At 42.6% G+C, this 16,875-nt stretch overlaps 1 protein-coding gene and 1 long non-coding RNA gene across 6 annotated transcripts in view; one reads left to right on the top strand and one right to left on the bottom strand.

Annotated features, from left to right (window-relative positions):
- LOC149227721 (uncharacterized) overlaps positions 1–16,875 on the top strand; it is a 473,804-nt gene that overhangs the window by 98,222 nt on the left and 358,707 nt on the right. For 3 of the 4 annotated variants that reach the window (XM_089377894.1, XM_089377896.1, XM_089377895.1), the window contains one exon: positions 3,791–3,935. The exons of the other annotated variant lie outside the window; for it this stretch is intronic. In XM_089377894.1, coding sequence (XP_089234020.1) covers positions 3,791–3,935 — 145 coding nt within the window. The remainder of the gene's footprint in view (positions 1–3,790; positions 3,936–16,875) is intronic. 4 annotated transcript variants of the gene reach the window in all.
- LOC149227722 (uncharacterized) overlaps positions 1–16,875 on the bottom strand; it is a 410,007-nt gene that overhangs the window by 34,596 nt on the left and 358,536 nt on the right. The gene's annotated exons all lie outside the window — the stretch shown is intronic.

The following is a 16,875-nucleotide window of genomic DNA, read 5'->3' as shown; positions in this document are numbered from 1 at the left end:
ATCTTTGTTTTTCCGCCCAATGGTAGGTATAGATCTTTCTGATACAGATAATCTTCCATCTGCATCTTCCATAGCGAGAAGTTTTGGCCGTTAAATTTCTCGACCCTAAACTTACCATCTTCCGCCATTGCTCCCACTCGAACCAGGAACCCTTCTTTCCTGCGAGTTTATCAGCCAAATAGACCTTCGGCTCTGATACCAGTTGTTAGAAAATTATATATTACGGAGCAATGGAACACATAAAATATTGCAGAAATATAAACACAGAAAACGCACAAAACAAGAGAGACACAGATATACGTGGTTCACCCAGTTTGGGCTACGTCCACCCCGAACAGCCAGTCCTTCCTTTCTATTATCCAACAAAATGAAGAGACACAACCTACAGCAAATCTGCTATAATATCCTCTGTTTTCTCTCACAGTCTCACCTCTCTATTTCTCGCTCACAGAATACACATCTATCACACAGCCTCAAGTACAATACCCTCATACAAAGAGAGGGGTTGCCTTCTAGGGCAAAAAACCCTAAACTAAACATAAGTTCTACCGTCAGATCATCCGCCTAATGAACGGCCCAGATTGACTAGAAATTACTATACTTTTACAAGGCAACTTTACAGCTGTTTTTAGCTTCGGGGGCGCTGCCCCCGAAACCCCCCGCTAGGGGGGGCTCTCAAAGGTTGCAGCCGCCCCCCCCTGGACCCCCCTACAGCGAATATTTTACGAGCGGCGTTGCCGCCCCCATTTCGAACTGGGGGTCCTATGTGGCGATACCTTTGAATATAGAAGATAATCAGGCTCCACACCCAACATATATTACTAATCTAAATATGGATAAAACTACATGATGTATCTCCCATAAATTTGATGATGAACATCGTGTACGCTCAGATATCAACGGAACCAAGTTACTGAGGGAGGGCTCCTTGTTGCACTATTTTCAGTATTGGGTCACAGATGTATTTCTGAAAATATCAATATATATATCAAATGGCTTAAGATATAGTTTAATATATATTATATGATATATAATAATATCGATTATTAATAATTTAATTCAAGTATAATTTGCTTGATGAATAATATAATTAATATAATTAAGCTTTTTCAAGATTCCACGATAATTAAATTTGGTACGCGCATCCCCAAAATAACACGTCGGCATATTTTACGGAGGTGTTGGCGCTAGTTATTATGATATTCCCCATGGCTCATCACTTAGCTTGTTAACTTGATACTTTGACATGGTACGCAGATACGTAGGACAAAATATATGACGTCCACAAGTGTATGCCATGCAAAAATCATTGGAAGCGGGTTTATATGAAGATACTATGAATAGATGTTTGATTGTGTTTTGCATCTTCTCCACTTCAGAATTTCTCTCGCATGGTCCTGACTCCTCAGAAGCAGTAGACAATATGATAAATTATAGATGCCAGATATTTAATCTTTGTCAAACAATTTGTGTACCTGTTCAAGCTGATTTCCTAGTGATAGAAATCCAGGAAATTTACGATATAGGGTCAAAACATGTTTAGTCCTTTGTATTTATCTATAAACAGGGAATTCCCTCACAGAAATTGCACGAGAGAAAGCTGGAATTATGAAGGTATGTTGTTTCATCCAAGAACTAAAGATCTTGATACTCTAAACCATCAATATTTCCCAATCTATTTCTTAGTACTGTCTCTATTCTCTTAGCTTAAAACACTGAATTCTCTTCTTATTTTTCAAACACAGTCTCACATTTATTTGGATGCCTTGTGAGACTTATGAAGCCTCAAGTTCCAGCATTCACAGTAGCTCAACCTAAAGAAGCAATGGAAGTTCTGAAAGATACAACATCCCAGTTATCGATTCCTCTCCATGTAGTATTGCCATTGGAGACTAGAATGCTTGGAAGTAGCTTGGTTGGTGATCATCAATATATTAATGCAAGCCTAGCAGTTGCCCTTTGTCATTCTTGGCTCAGGAGAATTGGACATTCAAAAGATTTTAATCTGATAGAGACTGTTTGTTCATGTGTCCTTTTTGGAAATATTGATTGTTATTTTTATGAATTTCTAGTTTATTGCAAGGTTTGAAATGAAAGGGCTCTAATTGACATGACGCATGATGTTCATGCTCTAGGAAATTGAAGGTTACTTGCCGGAGGCTTTCAAAGAAGGGCTTTCAATGGCCAATATTCTAGGTCGTGCACAGGTTATTCCTGTTTCATACACGATGCACAATGAACATTGCAATATGAAAGAAGATGGAGATGCTGATTCTGGTCGGTTGGTTTTCTATTTGGATGGAGCACACAGTCCAAAAAGCGTGGAAGTATGAGCAAATTGGTTTTCACATGCAATAAAAAAAAAGAGGCACTCATTTCCAGAGACTAGAGGTGTGATCAGGGAGACCAAAACTGACTACAGTAGACTATTGGAAAAAAATTTGCCACCAGCGTCAGAGTACTGGAAATTTGAAAATGAAGTCAAAACAAAGAATGAGTTCCGTAAGATTTATTACTGGCTAAGCGAGACAGTTAAAACATGCTTATCAACAATGTTTATGCATCTTCAAAAGGGCATGGAGATAAATTTACGTACATAGAGTCAAGGAAAACTAATTTTCTGCATCAGGGGACGTTTCAACAGTTTTAAACAGCAAATTCAACAGAAGTAAAATTCAATAGCGAATTACACCATGCGTAGGGCCGGTAAGGTTGAAAGGGTTTAACCGCCTCTGATACCAAAGGTAAAGACCGTAAACAGATGCAAAAAATAGTAAGGGATTTATATCATGAACCTGTAAACAATTTCCTGAAATCTGACAAAATCAATTAACAGAACTGCTGAGGTACCTACCTGCGCACCTACGGTTGAATATGCCTCCAACTGCGCTGCTACAGTTACCAAAAGACTGAATCCACCCAGCCAAACTGAGCAGAACCTGGCTGCTCAATCCAGTAAACTTCTTAACAGAAGTCCACTGCTCCCCCATGCCCAGAACCTTAGAACAACTCAAGCTCTTCCTGTGGATGGTTTCCGTACATGATGTTCCTCCTCCTTCCCATTTATTCCTCCTGTTTTTCCTCCTTTCCCAAATCACTGTCCTGTGGTTTTATCCTGTTGTTTGGCAGTGGCCACTCTTCCATTTGCAGCCCACCACTCAGCCTGCTGGTGACACGCTCCTCCCTTACACATTCCTCCCTTATCCCATTTAAGGTCGTGAATGTATATGTTTATGTTTTGAAATCATATGATATTTTTATTAAATATTCTTTTAATATAACCTTTATATCGTATATACCACATTACCACATTATGATTTAATATATCATTTAAACATTATAAACATTATATTTAATATATCACATTGTTTTATTATATATTTGTTTTAATATAACATTATAACTTTATACTTGGAGCCCCTTTTAATTAATTTCTTATATATATTTTAAAATTTATTAATATAATTTTTATCAATAATCTGGAATATATAATTTATATAGTCCTCTTTTAAGATTTACCCATACATTAAGCAATATTGATGAATGAGTAGAACCTCTATTCAAAGAAGTGTCATGGTATTTAGCACTTATAATTAATTTAGTATAAAATACTAGTGCGGTGTATGCGACACATGCATATGTAGCTATCATATGCATGTACCATATGCCTGCTATTATTCTTGCGTTCTTTATATTTATAGATGGGTCGTTACAGAGTACACCAAAGCCTTTATTAAATAGTTAAGTTGATGATATGCTAAATGTTCTCATGGTAAACATGTAATTGCAGGTATACTTGTCAATGCAAATGGTATTGAGGAGATTTATGATCATTGTATTATCGGTGCCCGTGCACCTGATGCATTAAATTTGTTGGGGCCAAATGCAACATTGGAAGAGTGTAGGGTCCTTGGTGCATTTCAATATGTTTATAGGTAACTTTGCACTACTTTTTTCCTAGTAAAGATCCATTGTACTACTTTCATCTATTCATTGTTTACTTGCACTCCACTTTCTTTTTATAAATGACAAAAAACTAGACTATATTACATCTATCTCAATAGTGTACTGAACAGGCCTAACAAAGTGATATTCAACCTCAAGAAACCAAGGGATATTAACCAATGCACCAAATTATATTCTCATTTGACTCAACCCTTTTATCCTTTCCTTCACATGTACATAATGATTTACTTTTATTGGCAACCCTAAAAACTAAGTACAAAGTAATTAGAACTAAGAAAAATTGATTTCAAAGGAACCAAGTGCTAATGTGTTTCAATAATAGCCAATTGTTTAGGACTCAGGTAAACGAAGACCTACCATTTACATCCATCTCAACATTCTTATGTCTAAATATATATTTGATACAAATCTTAGAAAAGAACTCTAGAAGCAATTTAACCTCCTTGGCAAGTGCTTCAATCCTGCACAATTAACTTGTCACCTCAATGAGCACAGTTGCGTCACATTGAATAATCAACTCGTATACACCCTCATCTCTAGCTAACCTTAAGCCTCTGATAAGGCCACATTACCACCCAAACTAGAAAGGTTGCCAAGGTCCTTGCAACCTGCTAAGATGACACACACATGATAAGTGCTCACTGTCACCTTGGCATGAATCTCGACTCTTTAAACCCAACTTCCTCTTGAAGGGTTATGGGAGAATTCCATATACAAGATAACTTCACCCAATGAAAGGTTACACAGTGCCTTGTATGGGGTCTTGGGTGAAGAGAGATGTTAATTATTTGATGTTTTACAAATCTGAAAATATAATTTGTATAGAAAATAAATGCAGAACAGTAATATGATTTACTCAAAATAGAAGACAAATAACATGTAAATAGAAATATTGAAAAAATCAGAATCTGCAAAAAATTGGTGAGGATCCAAAAAAATGGAAAAAACAGCGAACATTAAAAATAGATAATATATTCATTTTTTTAAATTAAACAGATAAAACAACATTAGATAAACACATTGACACATAAATATGGAGAAAGAACTATATATATATATATATATATGATGGATTATTTTTCATTTGGCATCCATTATATATATAATCGACGCTGAATCTTGAACTCTGATAGTTGTCCAGTGAAGAACTCAACATTAGAGAACCAATACAAAATGACATGACATATATAAATGTATCTCATCATAATGAGATATATGTACATTGACAACAAAAACAAAAGTAGCTGCTAGCTAATGCACTCTTCCCCTTTTATGGGAAAAGATGGACTGTTTTCCAAGCTTGTTCCTAACAGCATAAGGCCCTAGCACTGCAACAAGTGTCTGATGGTCACTGGTGGGTGTAGAATTAGGCTCATCAGTGCCTCTAAAAGGCAGATTTGATACTGTCACATCCTCTTGTCTCTCCTCCTCCTCTTGCCCCTCATATTGTTCTTCTTATTGCTCCTCAAACCATCCAGGTGCCTCCTCCATGATAGGTTGCTTAGAATCCACCCTCCACTTAGATAATACATCAATATTCTCTAAGGAAATGGCATCCACATCCAGTGTTCTGTCAATTTGCCTCATCCTCGCGATCAAAATCAAAGTTGCATTTGCAGGAAAATGCGAGGTTGAGGAAAAGTGTTGCTACATGAATGGGTCGATGGAGCATCCCGGTCCACCAACAATCAATCAAATCACACTACATCATATGTACATTAAACCCAAAGGTAACTATTGTTACAAAATCTAGCAGGACTTACATAGGAAAACCCTACAAGGTGTAAACTAGACAATGGGACAACAATGGGGTAGAGGACCAATGTCACCTCAGCCAAAACCCCCATACTCTTTACATATTTTCATCGATGGGAGGAGTCCTGATAAGGATGAGATCACTTGAAATAGATATGTTATGGATAAGGTGCATGATGATCTCATTAGGACTCATTCAAAGAGAGACAATCAAAATTCAAGGCTTCCCAAGAAGCATATCGCTTTCCATGAAAAGACCTATAAAGGAGGGTTCAAGTCCTAGGGTTTGATGTTTTTAGGAATTAACGAAGTTCTAGAGGTTAAGACCAATGAGAAAAACGTTCCCCGTGATGGATTCCAATAATTACAAGGCTCATGAAACCTTCAAGAAAGTCCTCAAGTTGAGGGAGAAGAAACTAGGGTTTCCCAATCAGTGCAACACCTAGGGAAAGAGATTTTATGGATGAAATTTTAGTAGATGCCCACCAAAATGATAGGTCATAGTCAAGACCTACCTCTTGATGTTTAGGCTCTCAAACCACCAAAAAGCCTCCTCCCTAAAATTTTGCTCCAAGCCCTAGATTCTCCTTCCTAGCCTTAAAAGGATTGAATTTGAGAATAGAAAATTATGGAGAAAATTTAAGGTTGATCACCAAAGACTTGGACTAGTGCCTTGTCCTTTGGGCATATGGAATTAAGGATGCTCTAGTTAAGCCTAATTCATTGCTAAGGAGGCCGAAATTGGATGCCCTATGTATCAAAATTCTAGCATGTACTCACTCAATGATAAATGGAGTTTCTTGGGAGAGATTTAAAAAGATTCACCAATAGGAACATTCATTACATGTTATGCATGAGTAACATATGAAAAATTCATCTACAAAGCCTTTAAAATTTATTTTCAATAAATTAGGGCACAAACTAGCATAATCTAGAAGCAATAGCTCCATACATTAGACATTCAAAATGATAATATTCAACAAAGAGAACTTACAAGATAACATGCAATATCTTTATCCATTTGACAAAGAATAGCTCCAAAGACCATCCAAATTTAGATTGCAGATCAAAATGCATTCCAAAAATATCCAATAGCTAGAAAGAAACGAATGTGAGTTCCTCTAAGAGGTCTAAAGTTTCCAAGTGTGATGGTGATTGATTACAATGAAGTGATCTCAAATATATGAGTCTTACTAGATCAAATTAGGACAAGAAGCCCTTGCTAAGTCATAAAGTAATGTGAAGAAACACTCTAGATCACAATCTGACCTAGTAACCATTGTGCAAACATAAAGATTAACACACAAAGAGGCTGAACTGTTGATGCCATGCATGTGTAGGCCCTTCTAGATCATGCGTTGGGCTCCTCCAATGCCGAGGTGAGTGTGGAGGGCTCCAAAATCATGATCTAGGGATTGTCCCCTAGACTTCCATGCAAATCATCTTATGGACCCCAATTTTGCATTTGGGGCACAAACAGGATTTCATGGGTCTCCTGATAACAAAATAGCCTGGTTTTGCTCCAACGTTGAGGGCTCTGAGGATGGTGCTAGCCCTCCCATGTCTCAAGGGGTGAGACAAACCTCATTTAGGCCTCTAATCAGCTGCCAAACCATGTGATCACTACTAAGTCGGTTAGGGTATGCTAGTCCAAGTGCATCATCTCGAAAATAATATGGGGCAAAGTGAAACCCTGGTAAGGTGTTGAGGGTGCCCATGGATATGAATGATGGTCTACAAGTGACAGGAGTCCCATGGCTCTTAACGCTTCACCTACGGGTGTCAATATGATCCACTGGTGGACTTAGGCCCCAATTAAGTTGCCCAACCCATAATGAAACAACCTTCTAATCACACACAATATCCAGTCCTACAACTTATGACATCAAGTACATTCAATCATTTTTGCATCTAAGTGAACCAAGCATGTGTGAAAATTTGGAAACCCAAATTTCTACTGCAGCAATTGATTAAGTATCTTCTATTTGTTAAATTACTGAACAAATTATTTACTGCATCCTACAGCAAATACCGAAACTAATACACTGCAGCCTTCAGCAATTAAATGCAGAAACAAGAAACTGAGCAAGAAAGAAATACACAACACATGACACCATTATTTTTGGACAAGTGTCCCCAGAAAAACCCAATGCGGGAAAACCGGTGCAGCAACTAATGGTTTTAAATATTATGCAGTAGTAAATCTAAGTACAATTTGTTGGATGCCCAACTGGCTATCTGATACAGAGAGAAATGATCAAAAGTGTTAATGAGAGAAATCTCACACTGTTTTGGGAGATTCGATTCTGATTTGGGGCTTGCTGACTAGCCCCACGCTACCTCTGTGCAGCTTCTGCGTCAACCCTACGCAAAACTGCATCACTCTGGCTAGGCTCTGCGTCAATCCCTCTGCTGACCTCCTACTGTCTAGAAATTCAATCTCCAGGCCTTCCGGACTCACACCCCGGCTTCCTGCACTGAATCTCGTCTCTCCTAATTGGAATTCAAACTCCCTCTAAAGCTCTGCATGGCACTATGCTACCTCACTGAACTACTCTCGGCCTTCTCTGCCTTACACTCCTCGGATCTAGAAAGCTTCCTTCGGTCTACTATCCCTACCCCTCACTGCAAGAAATCACCTTGATCGATTCTCTAGCAACTGCTGCGCTACTCCCTCTCAGAAATTAGATCTCTTGATCTCTCTCCTATATGTTTTCCAAATGCCCATCGAAGTCCTTATAATCCTCCATGTAATATCCCTTTCCAGGAATATTCCTCAAACCCCAGCAAAAACCCCAACCAGAAAAATGCACAAGTGGTATAGTAGCCAAGAAACTCATAGAGATATAATAACAGTGGTACAAAAAACAATGATGCATACATAAAATATAACAGATACTCAAGAAATGCAGTGAGAAATGCTAAGCCATTTTATTATACTGAGCAATGAAATGAGTACAGGAGGTGATCAGCAAAATGGCACCTCAACTTGCTCAAGGCAAGTGAAGACTGCAAGAAATCACCTTGATCGATTCTCTAGCAACTGCTGCGCTACTCCCTCTCAGAAATTAGATCTCTTGATCTCTCTCCTATATGTTTTCCAAATGCCCATCGAAGTCCTTATAATCCTCCATGTAATATCCCTTTCCAGGAATATTCCTCAAACCCCAGCAAAAACCCCAACCAGAAAAATGCACAAGTGGTATAGTAGCCGAGAAACTCATAGAGATATAATAACAGTGGTACAAAAAACAATGATGCATACATAAAATATAACAGATACTCAAGAAATGCAGTGAGAAATGCTAAGCCATTTTATTATACTAAGCAATGAAATGAGTACAGGAGGTGATCAGCAAAATGGCACCTCAACTTGCTCAAGGCAAGTGAAGAAATACACTCAGAATAACAAAGAAATGGCTCCTCCCTGAACTGCGTCCAAGCTGCTGGAGAACTCCAGTGCTGCTACTGCTATTGCTGGAATAAAATGAGGATTTGGGGATGTTCCCCACTTCAGAAAATGTTGAAACTCTGGAATCTGCCTCTCCTCAATAAACCCAGAAAAACCCAGAAAGATTTTCTGGAATGGCCAACCCCCGAAAATCTCCCCCTTGGGGATCTACGCAGTTCTTCAATGCTTTGCGCTTCCACTAAAGAAAACCCTCTAGGACTCTGCTTGAAACTCTGCCAAAACTCTCCAATATGAAAGGGTTGATCCCCTGCTCAAGCTCCCAGCTCAAATTCTCCACAAACCCTCAATCCAGAACCCCTGCCAAAAAGAACTGCGTCATCCCTCTCAAGACTGCGCAGTCATCCAAGATGCTCAATCCCCCTGCCAAAATGTTGATGAAACTACTACAAAAATATTGAAGGAAATACCTTGCCCGAGTAGGCACTCGAAGTCCCCCGGGGCTAAGGGTGAGATCTCCGAATAGAGACACTCGATGCACTAAATAGTGCTGCAGACCAGCTAAACAGCCAGCGTGCTCTAAGTCGAAGTGACTAGCTCAAATGCACATAATCAAATGGAAAAATGAGGAGGATCCTCTCTCCTTTATAGCGTTTGCCTCTCTCAATCCCAAGGCCCACCTCCTCCAACGTAATTCCTCTCTTGCCATGTGTTTCTTTCCTTCTGCGCAGTCCCTCCAAGTGTCTGCGTGGGCTCTATCTCTGCGTGCCCCTTTGGCCCCCTTGGCTCCCCTTTAAGTCACAATGTTGTGCTACTAGGGAGTGACTTTATTCTAAAAGTGAGTTATGTCCCCTTTCCCTCACCTTTTTATTTATAAATAACTATAGAAGGCAAACTTGAGCAAAATCGAATATTCCAATTAGCCATGGATAATTAGGAATATTACAGTCTCCCCCGGCAAAATGTTGCTTGTCCTCAAGCAACTGAAGTGATGGATGCTGCAAAATTTTCTCACTCTCCCAAGTGGCATCCTCATCCGGTAAATTCTTCCACCTCACCAAGAATTCTCAGACCGTCCTGCTCCGCAACTGCCTCTCCCTGGTATCAATAATAACCTCTGGCTGCAACACGAAATGCCCCTCATCATCCATGCGTGGTAGCTCATATGTCACTGTCACATGCTGTCCCAACGCCATTTTTAGGCATGATACATGAGAGATGTTATGAATCTTGCTGCCTTGGGGCAATGCCAACTCATACGCAACCTGTCCAATCCTGCGTATCACCCTGTATGGCCCATAAAAGTGGGGCTTGAGCTTCTCAGCCCCCTTCTGCTTCAGTGACGACTGTTGGTATGGATGTAATCGTAGGTAGACCAAGTCCCCTACCTCAAACTGTCTCTCCACCCGACCCCTGTCAACATATAGCTTCTGCTGGTTCTGCGCTGTAGCCATATTATCCTTGAGAGCTCGGAGAATATCCTGACTCTCTTGGATCCAAATCTTGGCTCTCGGAGCCTTGCTAGCACCAAACATCACGTCAGCACAAGATAAAGGATGATATCCATACAAAGCATAGAATGGTAACATACCAATGGACATGTGATGCGTAGTGTTGTAGCAGTACTCCCCTAAATGCAGCCACTTCAGCCATGCTCGCTGCTGCCCACTGACATAGTTACGCAAGTAGCCCTCCAGCCACTTGTTAACTGTCTCTGTCAGCCCGTCCGTCTATGGGTGATAACTGGTACTCGATGTCAACTTCGTCCCCACCAATCGGAAAAGTTCCTGCCAAAATCCACCCATGAAACGGCTGTCCCTGTCACTGGTGATGGTCTTGGGAAGACCGTGTAACCTGAAGATCTCTCTGAAGAATAGCTCAGCCACCTGTGCTGCTGTGTAGTGTGCGGATATGGTGAAAAAGTGTGAGTACTTTGTCAGTCAATCAACGACGACAAAGATGCAACGTTGCCCTGTACCATGGGCAACCCTGTGATGAAGTCCATCGAAATACACTCCCATTTCCCCTCTGGAATGGGAAGAGGCTACAATAACCCTGCGGGATGGTTCATCTCCCCCTTGTTCTTCTGGCAAACATCGCAGTCCCGGACATGCTGGAGTACGTCCTCCTTGAGGCCCTTCCATGAGAACCTATCTCTAATGGCCCTGTAAGTTTTGGTAAACCCCTAATGGTCGGCCAATGGTGAATCATGTGATCCCTGAAATATCTTCTTCTTGATCTGAGACCCCTCAGTCAAGAAGATATGGTCCCTGTAGTAGATGATCTCATCGACCACCCTGTACCTGTCATATGCCACCTTCCCATCCAAAACCTCACATGCAAATCTGTCCTTGGAGTACTCAACTAAGAGTCGAGCCCTCCAGTCTGCGTCCAAGCTCATAAGAGACAACGTGGCTAGTCTATGTGAAAGGGCATCTGCTACCACGTTGTTCTTACCCTTGACATACTCAATGTCAAAGTCATATGCTTGGATCTTACTAATCCACTTCTGCTACCTCTCCTGTAGCTGCTTCTGGTCCAAAAAGAACCTAAGGCTATTGTGATCAGTCCTCACTCTGAACCTGTTACCCACTAAATACTGCCGGAATTTGGCCAATGCATGCATAATGGCCAGCATCTCCTTGTCGTATATGGAATATAACCTCTCGTGCAGAAGGAGCTTCCAGCTCTCAAAAGCTATAGGGAGACCTCCCTGCATCAAAACTACGCCGATCCCCTCTCCCGACGCATCACACTCCAAAAGAAATGGCTGCGTGAAATCTGGCAATGCAAGCACTGGGCAGTTGCTCATAACCTCCTTAAGCCTGTCAAAGGCTCGCTGTGCTGTATCCGACCAACTGAATGCCCCCTTCCTCATTAGATCTGTCAGGGGTGCAACAAGCTGTGAGAAACTCTTGACAAACTTCCAGTAGTAAGTACAAATGCCAATGAATCCCCAGAGTTCTGTCACGTTCATGAGCTTCGACCATTCTCTAATGGCCCTAATCTTCTCCTCGTGGACTCTCACTCCGTCCACCCCTATGATGTGTCCCAAGTACAACATCTCTGTCAACCCAAACTCACACTTGGAGAGCTTGGCATAGAACTGCTGCTCCTGCAAGATACGCAACACTGTCTCAATGTGCTAGAGATGCTCCTCCCAAGTCCTGCTGTAAATGAGGATATCATCAAAGAATACCAACACAAACTTCCTCAAGTGACTGCGAAAGATGTGATTCATGCAGGACTGAAATGTAGCGGGGTTGGTTAGCCCAAAGGGCATCACCAAGAACTCAAAGTGCCCATAGTGACACTTGAAGGCGGTCTTGAGAATGTCCTGCTCTCTCACGCGAATCTAATGGTACCTAGATCTCAAATCAATCTTTGAGAAGAATTGTGCTCCTCCCAACTCATCGATCCTGGGTATGGGGTACCTGTTCTTCAGTGTCTTCTTGTTCAGGGCCCTATAGTCAATGCACATTCTCAATGTGCCGTCCTTCTTCTTCACCAACACCACGGAACAAGCAAAAGGACTCGTGCTCGGCCGAATGTGCCCAAGAGCCAGCAACTCCTGAATGTCCCACTCAATCTCATCTCGATAGGCCTTGGGATGCCTATAGGGGGTAGTAATCATTGCCTGTATGCCCTGCTCAAGCTCGATGGTGTGCTCAAACCCCCGGTCTGGTGGCTGTCCCGACGGAATCTCCCCAAACACTATGGCATACCGGTCAAGGATGGACTGTATCTCTGGATGTACCGTCTGCCTTGTAGTCCTTGCCTCTGATGCACGCAGCTCTACCGCCCACTCTACGTCTCCCTTCTGGAAGACTGCCTCCATCCGATGAGCCGAAATAGTCTGAGGCGGATATGTGTGCTGTCCCCGTATCTTCTCATGCCTCCCTGTCTTCTCATCATCCCACTCCATCACTAGGGTCTTCCAATCTATCGTGACCTTTCCTAGAGTAATAAGCCACTAAACACCTAGTATCATGTTGGTGTCCGGAATATCGACCACGAAAAGGTGGTCAGTCAATGTGTAGGTGCCCATCGTCACTGATAGTTCTGGAACATAACGAGCACGCATCATGGTCTGATCTCCTTGGACCAAAACTGAAAACCCATCGAAGCTCTCTGTCTATATGCCTCTCCGCTCAACCATCTGTGCATTGATGAAGTTGTGGGTTTCCCCACTGTCAACCAAAACTGATACTCGCTGGCCATGTACTGTCCCCCATACACGTAGCGTCAAGTACTTGGGAACTCCTCGCAATGCTGCAAGGGCCCCTCCGGTAGGTGCGAAAGCTACACCACCTGCTGCTGGCGGTGGAGGTGGCAAAGGACCCTGCATGGCATGACTATCTCCTGCCTCCACATCATCCTCCTCATCCTCTTCCCCGCTGCTCTCGGAGAAGACCTCAATAAAATGTTCTTTTCCAGCAGCACATCTATGTCCCAGTGCCCATGGCTCCTGACAGGTAAAGCACAACCGCTTCTTCTTCAGCTCCCTCCTAGCATCATCGTCAATCTGTGCACATCCTGGATTCCCCTCGGGAGGCGGAATCCTCACATCCTTCCCCTTAGGCCGGAAAGCTTGTCTCTGGGGGTAAGGTGTCTGGGTCCTGGGTAAGACATCCTGTAAATCCCGGGTCCTGCTAATAGCATCCTAGAGTGTGGCTAGTCTAATGGATCGGACTAAACCTCGAAGTGGCTCTGCTAGCCCCTCAATGTACATATAGATCCTCCATGTCGTGGATAGATCTGGCACCATCACTGAAACCCTCAAGAAATCTGCAATGTAGGTATCTGGGCTCCTGGTCTGTTTGAGCCTCGTCAGCTCAACAAAGTGCTGCTCTGGATCCCTCCGGTCGAACCTCTCTATCAATCTCCTGATGAACTCGACATATGTCATTACTGTGGAGTGTCCAAGTGTAACCATCCCATGGAACCACCAATCCTGGGCCCCACCATCCAAATGTAATGTCGCCGCCTTGATGGCCTCTGTCTCCGACATCTGGTTAAGCTGGAAGTAAATATCCAGCTTCTCCACCCAATACTTTGCCGAACTGTTTAATGAACCATCAAACGTAGGCAAGTGGAATCTACTAGCTGCATGGTGGGTGTCACCATCATGATAATGCCGGTATCCTCTGTGATGGTCGCAGGATCTACTATCTCACTAGAGCTGAACAAAGTCTCTGAATGAGAAGGCTTCCCTGAACTCCTGCCCATAGGCCTGGTACTCTACAAAATAATCGCCCATATGATCGGGCTCTGTCTCCTGCCGGGCTCCAGCCCCCATGTCTGCTCCTAAGAAAGTGGGCATGGTAGAGCATGTAGGGGCATGTGAGGCCACTTGCTGAGTAGTATCACGCTGCTCTGGAAAATGGTGGGATGCACCCAATCCCTCACCAACCTGGAAAACCCGTGGGCTCTCACGTTGTTTAGCCTCTACTGCCGTGAATCTCTGCCCCATCACCTCAATCTGTCTCGACAGATCCTGCACTGATTTGAGGAGCATGTCTGCAAATTTCTTCCCGTCCTCATCTACCATCGGATCCTTTTGCTCTGCGTCCACCACAGGCTCCTCCTGTTCTGCGTCCTCTACCCGAACACAGTCTCCCTCTCTGTAGGTATTCTCCAACCTATGCTCAATGTCTCTGTATTTCCTACCTCTGTAATAGATGTATGGTTTCTCCCTCGGTGTCATAGACTGCTAGCTCCACAGGCTGAGCCAGATCTATGCTTTGATACCATTGTAATATCCCTTTCCAGGAATATTCCTCAAACCCCAGCAAAAACCCCAACCAGAAAAATGCACAAGTGGTATAGTAGCCGAGAAATTCACAAAGATAAAATAACAGCAGTACAACAAACAATGATGCATACATAAACTATAACAGATACTCAAAAATGCAGTGAGAAATGCTAAGCCATTTTATTATACTGAGCAATGAAATGAGTACAGGAGGTGATCAGCAAGATGGCACCTCGACTTGCTCAAGCCAAGTGAAGAAATACACTTAGAATAGCAAAGAAATGGCTCCTCCCTGAACTGCGTCCAAGCTGCTGGAGAACTGCAGTGCTGCTGCTGGAATCAAATGAGGATTTTGGGTTGTTCCCCACTTCAGAAAATGCTGAAACTCTGGAATCCGCCTCTCCTCAATAAACCCAAAAAAACCCAGAAAGCTTTTTTGGAATGGCCAACCCCTGAAAATCTCCCCCTTGGGATCTCCGCAGTTCCTCAATGCTCTATGCTGCCACTGGAGAAAACCCTCTAGGACTCTGCCAAAACCCTCCAATATGCAAGGGCTGATCCCCTGCTCAAGCTCCCAGCTCAAATCCTCCACAAACCCTCAATCCAGAACTCCTGCCAGAAAGAACTGCGTCATCCCTCTCAAGACTACGCAGTCATCCAAAATGCTCAATCCCCCTGCCAAAATGCTAATGAAACTACTGCAAAAATACTGAAGGAAATACCTTGCCCGAGCAGGCACTCGAAGTCCCCTAGGGCTAATGGTGAGATCTCCAAACGAAGACACTCGATGCACTAAACAGTGCTGCAGACCAGCTAAACAGCCAGCGTGCTCTAAGTCGAAGTGACCAGCTCAAATGCACATAATCAAATGGAAAAATGAGGAGGCTCCTCTCTCCTTTATAGTATTTTCCTCTCTCAATCCCAAGGCCCACCTCATCCAACGTAATTTCTCTCTTGCCACGTGTTTCTTTCCTTCTGCGCAGTCCCTCCAAGTGTCTGCGTGGGCTCCATCTCTGCGTGCCCCTTTGGCCCCCATGGCTCCCCTTTAAGTCACAATGTTGTGCTACTAGGGAGTGAATTTATTCTAAAAGTGAGTTATGTCCCCTTTCCCTCACCTTTTTATTTATAAATAACTATAGAAGGCAAAATTGAGCAAAATCGAATATTCCAATTAGCCATGGCTAATTAGGAATATTACACTCCAATTGAGAAATCAACGGCCCATATTAGATTTTAATCAATGGCTCAGATCATTCGGACTCGATCTTCGTCTTCTTCTAAAAGTTTCACCATCAGTTTGATTAATACCCTTTAATTATTTTAATTTCCTAAGTTTAGACTTAGGCACCCATTAAAAATAATTAATTATTTTAATAAAATTGTCTCTGAGTGGAATTTCCAAAAATGATTTCTGGGTATTGTGGAGTGCATGTGTCCTAGCCTCTCTTAAAATTTTGAGGCTTAGAGCACATCCGATGCTACCAAAAATCAACACTCCCTCTTAACAAGGAATGTGCTCTAGTAACGCAACCTGTTGAAGCATCACCCTTCTCTATAACACCTCCCTCTGCGCTATTGATGTCTGACATCACTGCGTACCAACTACTGCGCAAATGTTGCATTTGTATTGTTGCGAACCCTGCTACTGCCAACACTGCATCTGTGTTGAAACCTTCTCCAACTGTTGCTGCTACTGCATCGGCAACAGAAAAGCATCCAAAAGTACTGAACAGATGTTCAACATGATGCATCTATTGTTGGAGTTTTGGCTGCTGCTAGTCTCTACGCTAACCCTTTGAAGCCTCTGCGTTGCTGCTGACTCTGCACTGTTCCAACTTCACTGCTACCAATTCTGCTCTGTGTTGCTCAGTCTCTGGCACTCCTAGCCACTACAACTGTCACTCCGGCACTCCTCTGCACCAATTGACACTGGTCCATCCTGCTACTTCTGATATGGACTCCGGTAGCAAGGTATTGATCCGAGAGGTAG

Source organism: Pinus tabuliformis, chromosome J (assembly GCF_031772625.1).
Source record: "Pinus tabuliformis cultivar Carrire ecotype Pingquan chromosome J, CPIR1, whole genome shotgun sequence".
NCBI classification, from domain to species: domain Eukaryota; kingdom Viridiplantae; phylum Streptophyta; class Pinopsida; order Pinales; family Pinaceae; genus Pinus; species Pinus tabuliformis.
The sequence above is the reverse complement of the archived record's forward strand: the minus strand, read 5'-3'. Positions and strand labels throughout refer to the sequence as shown.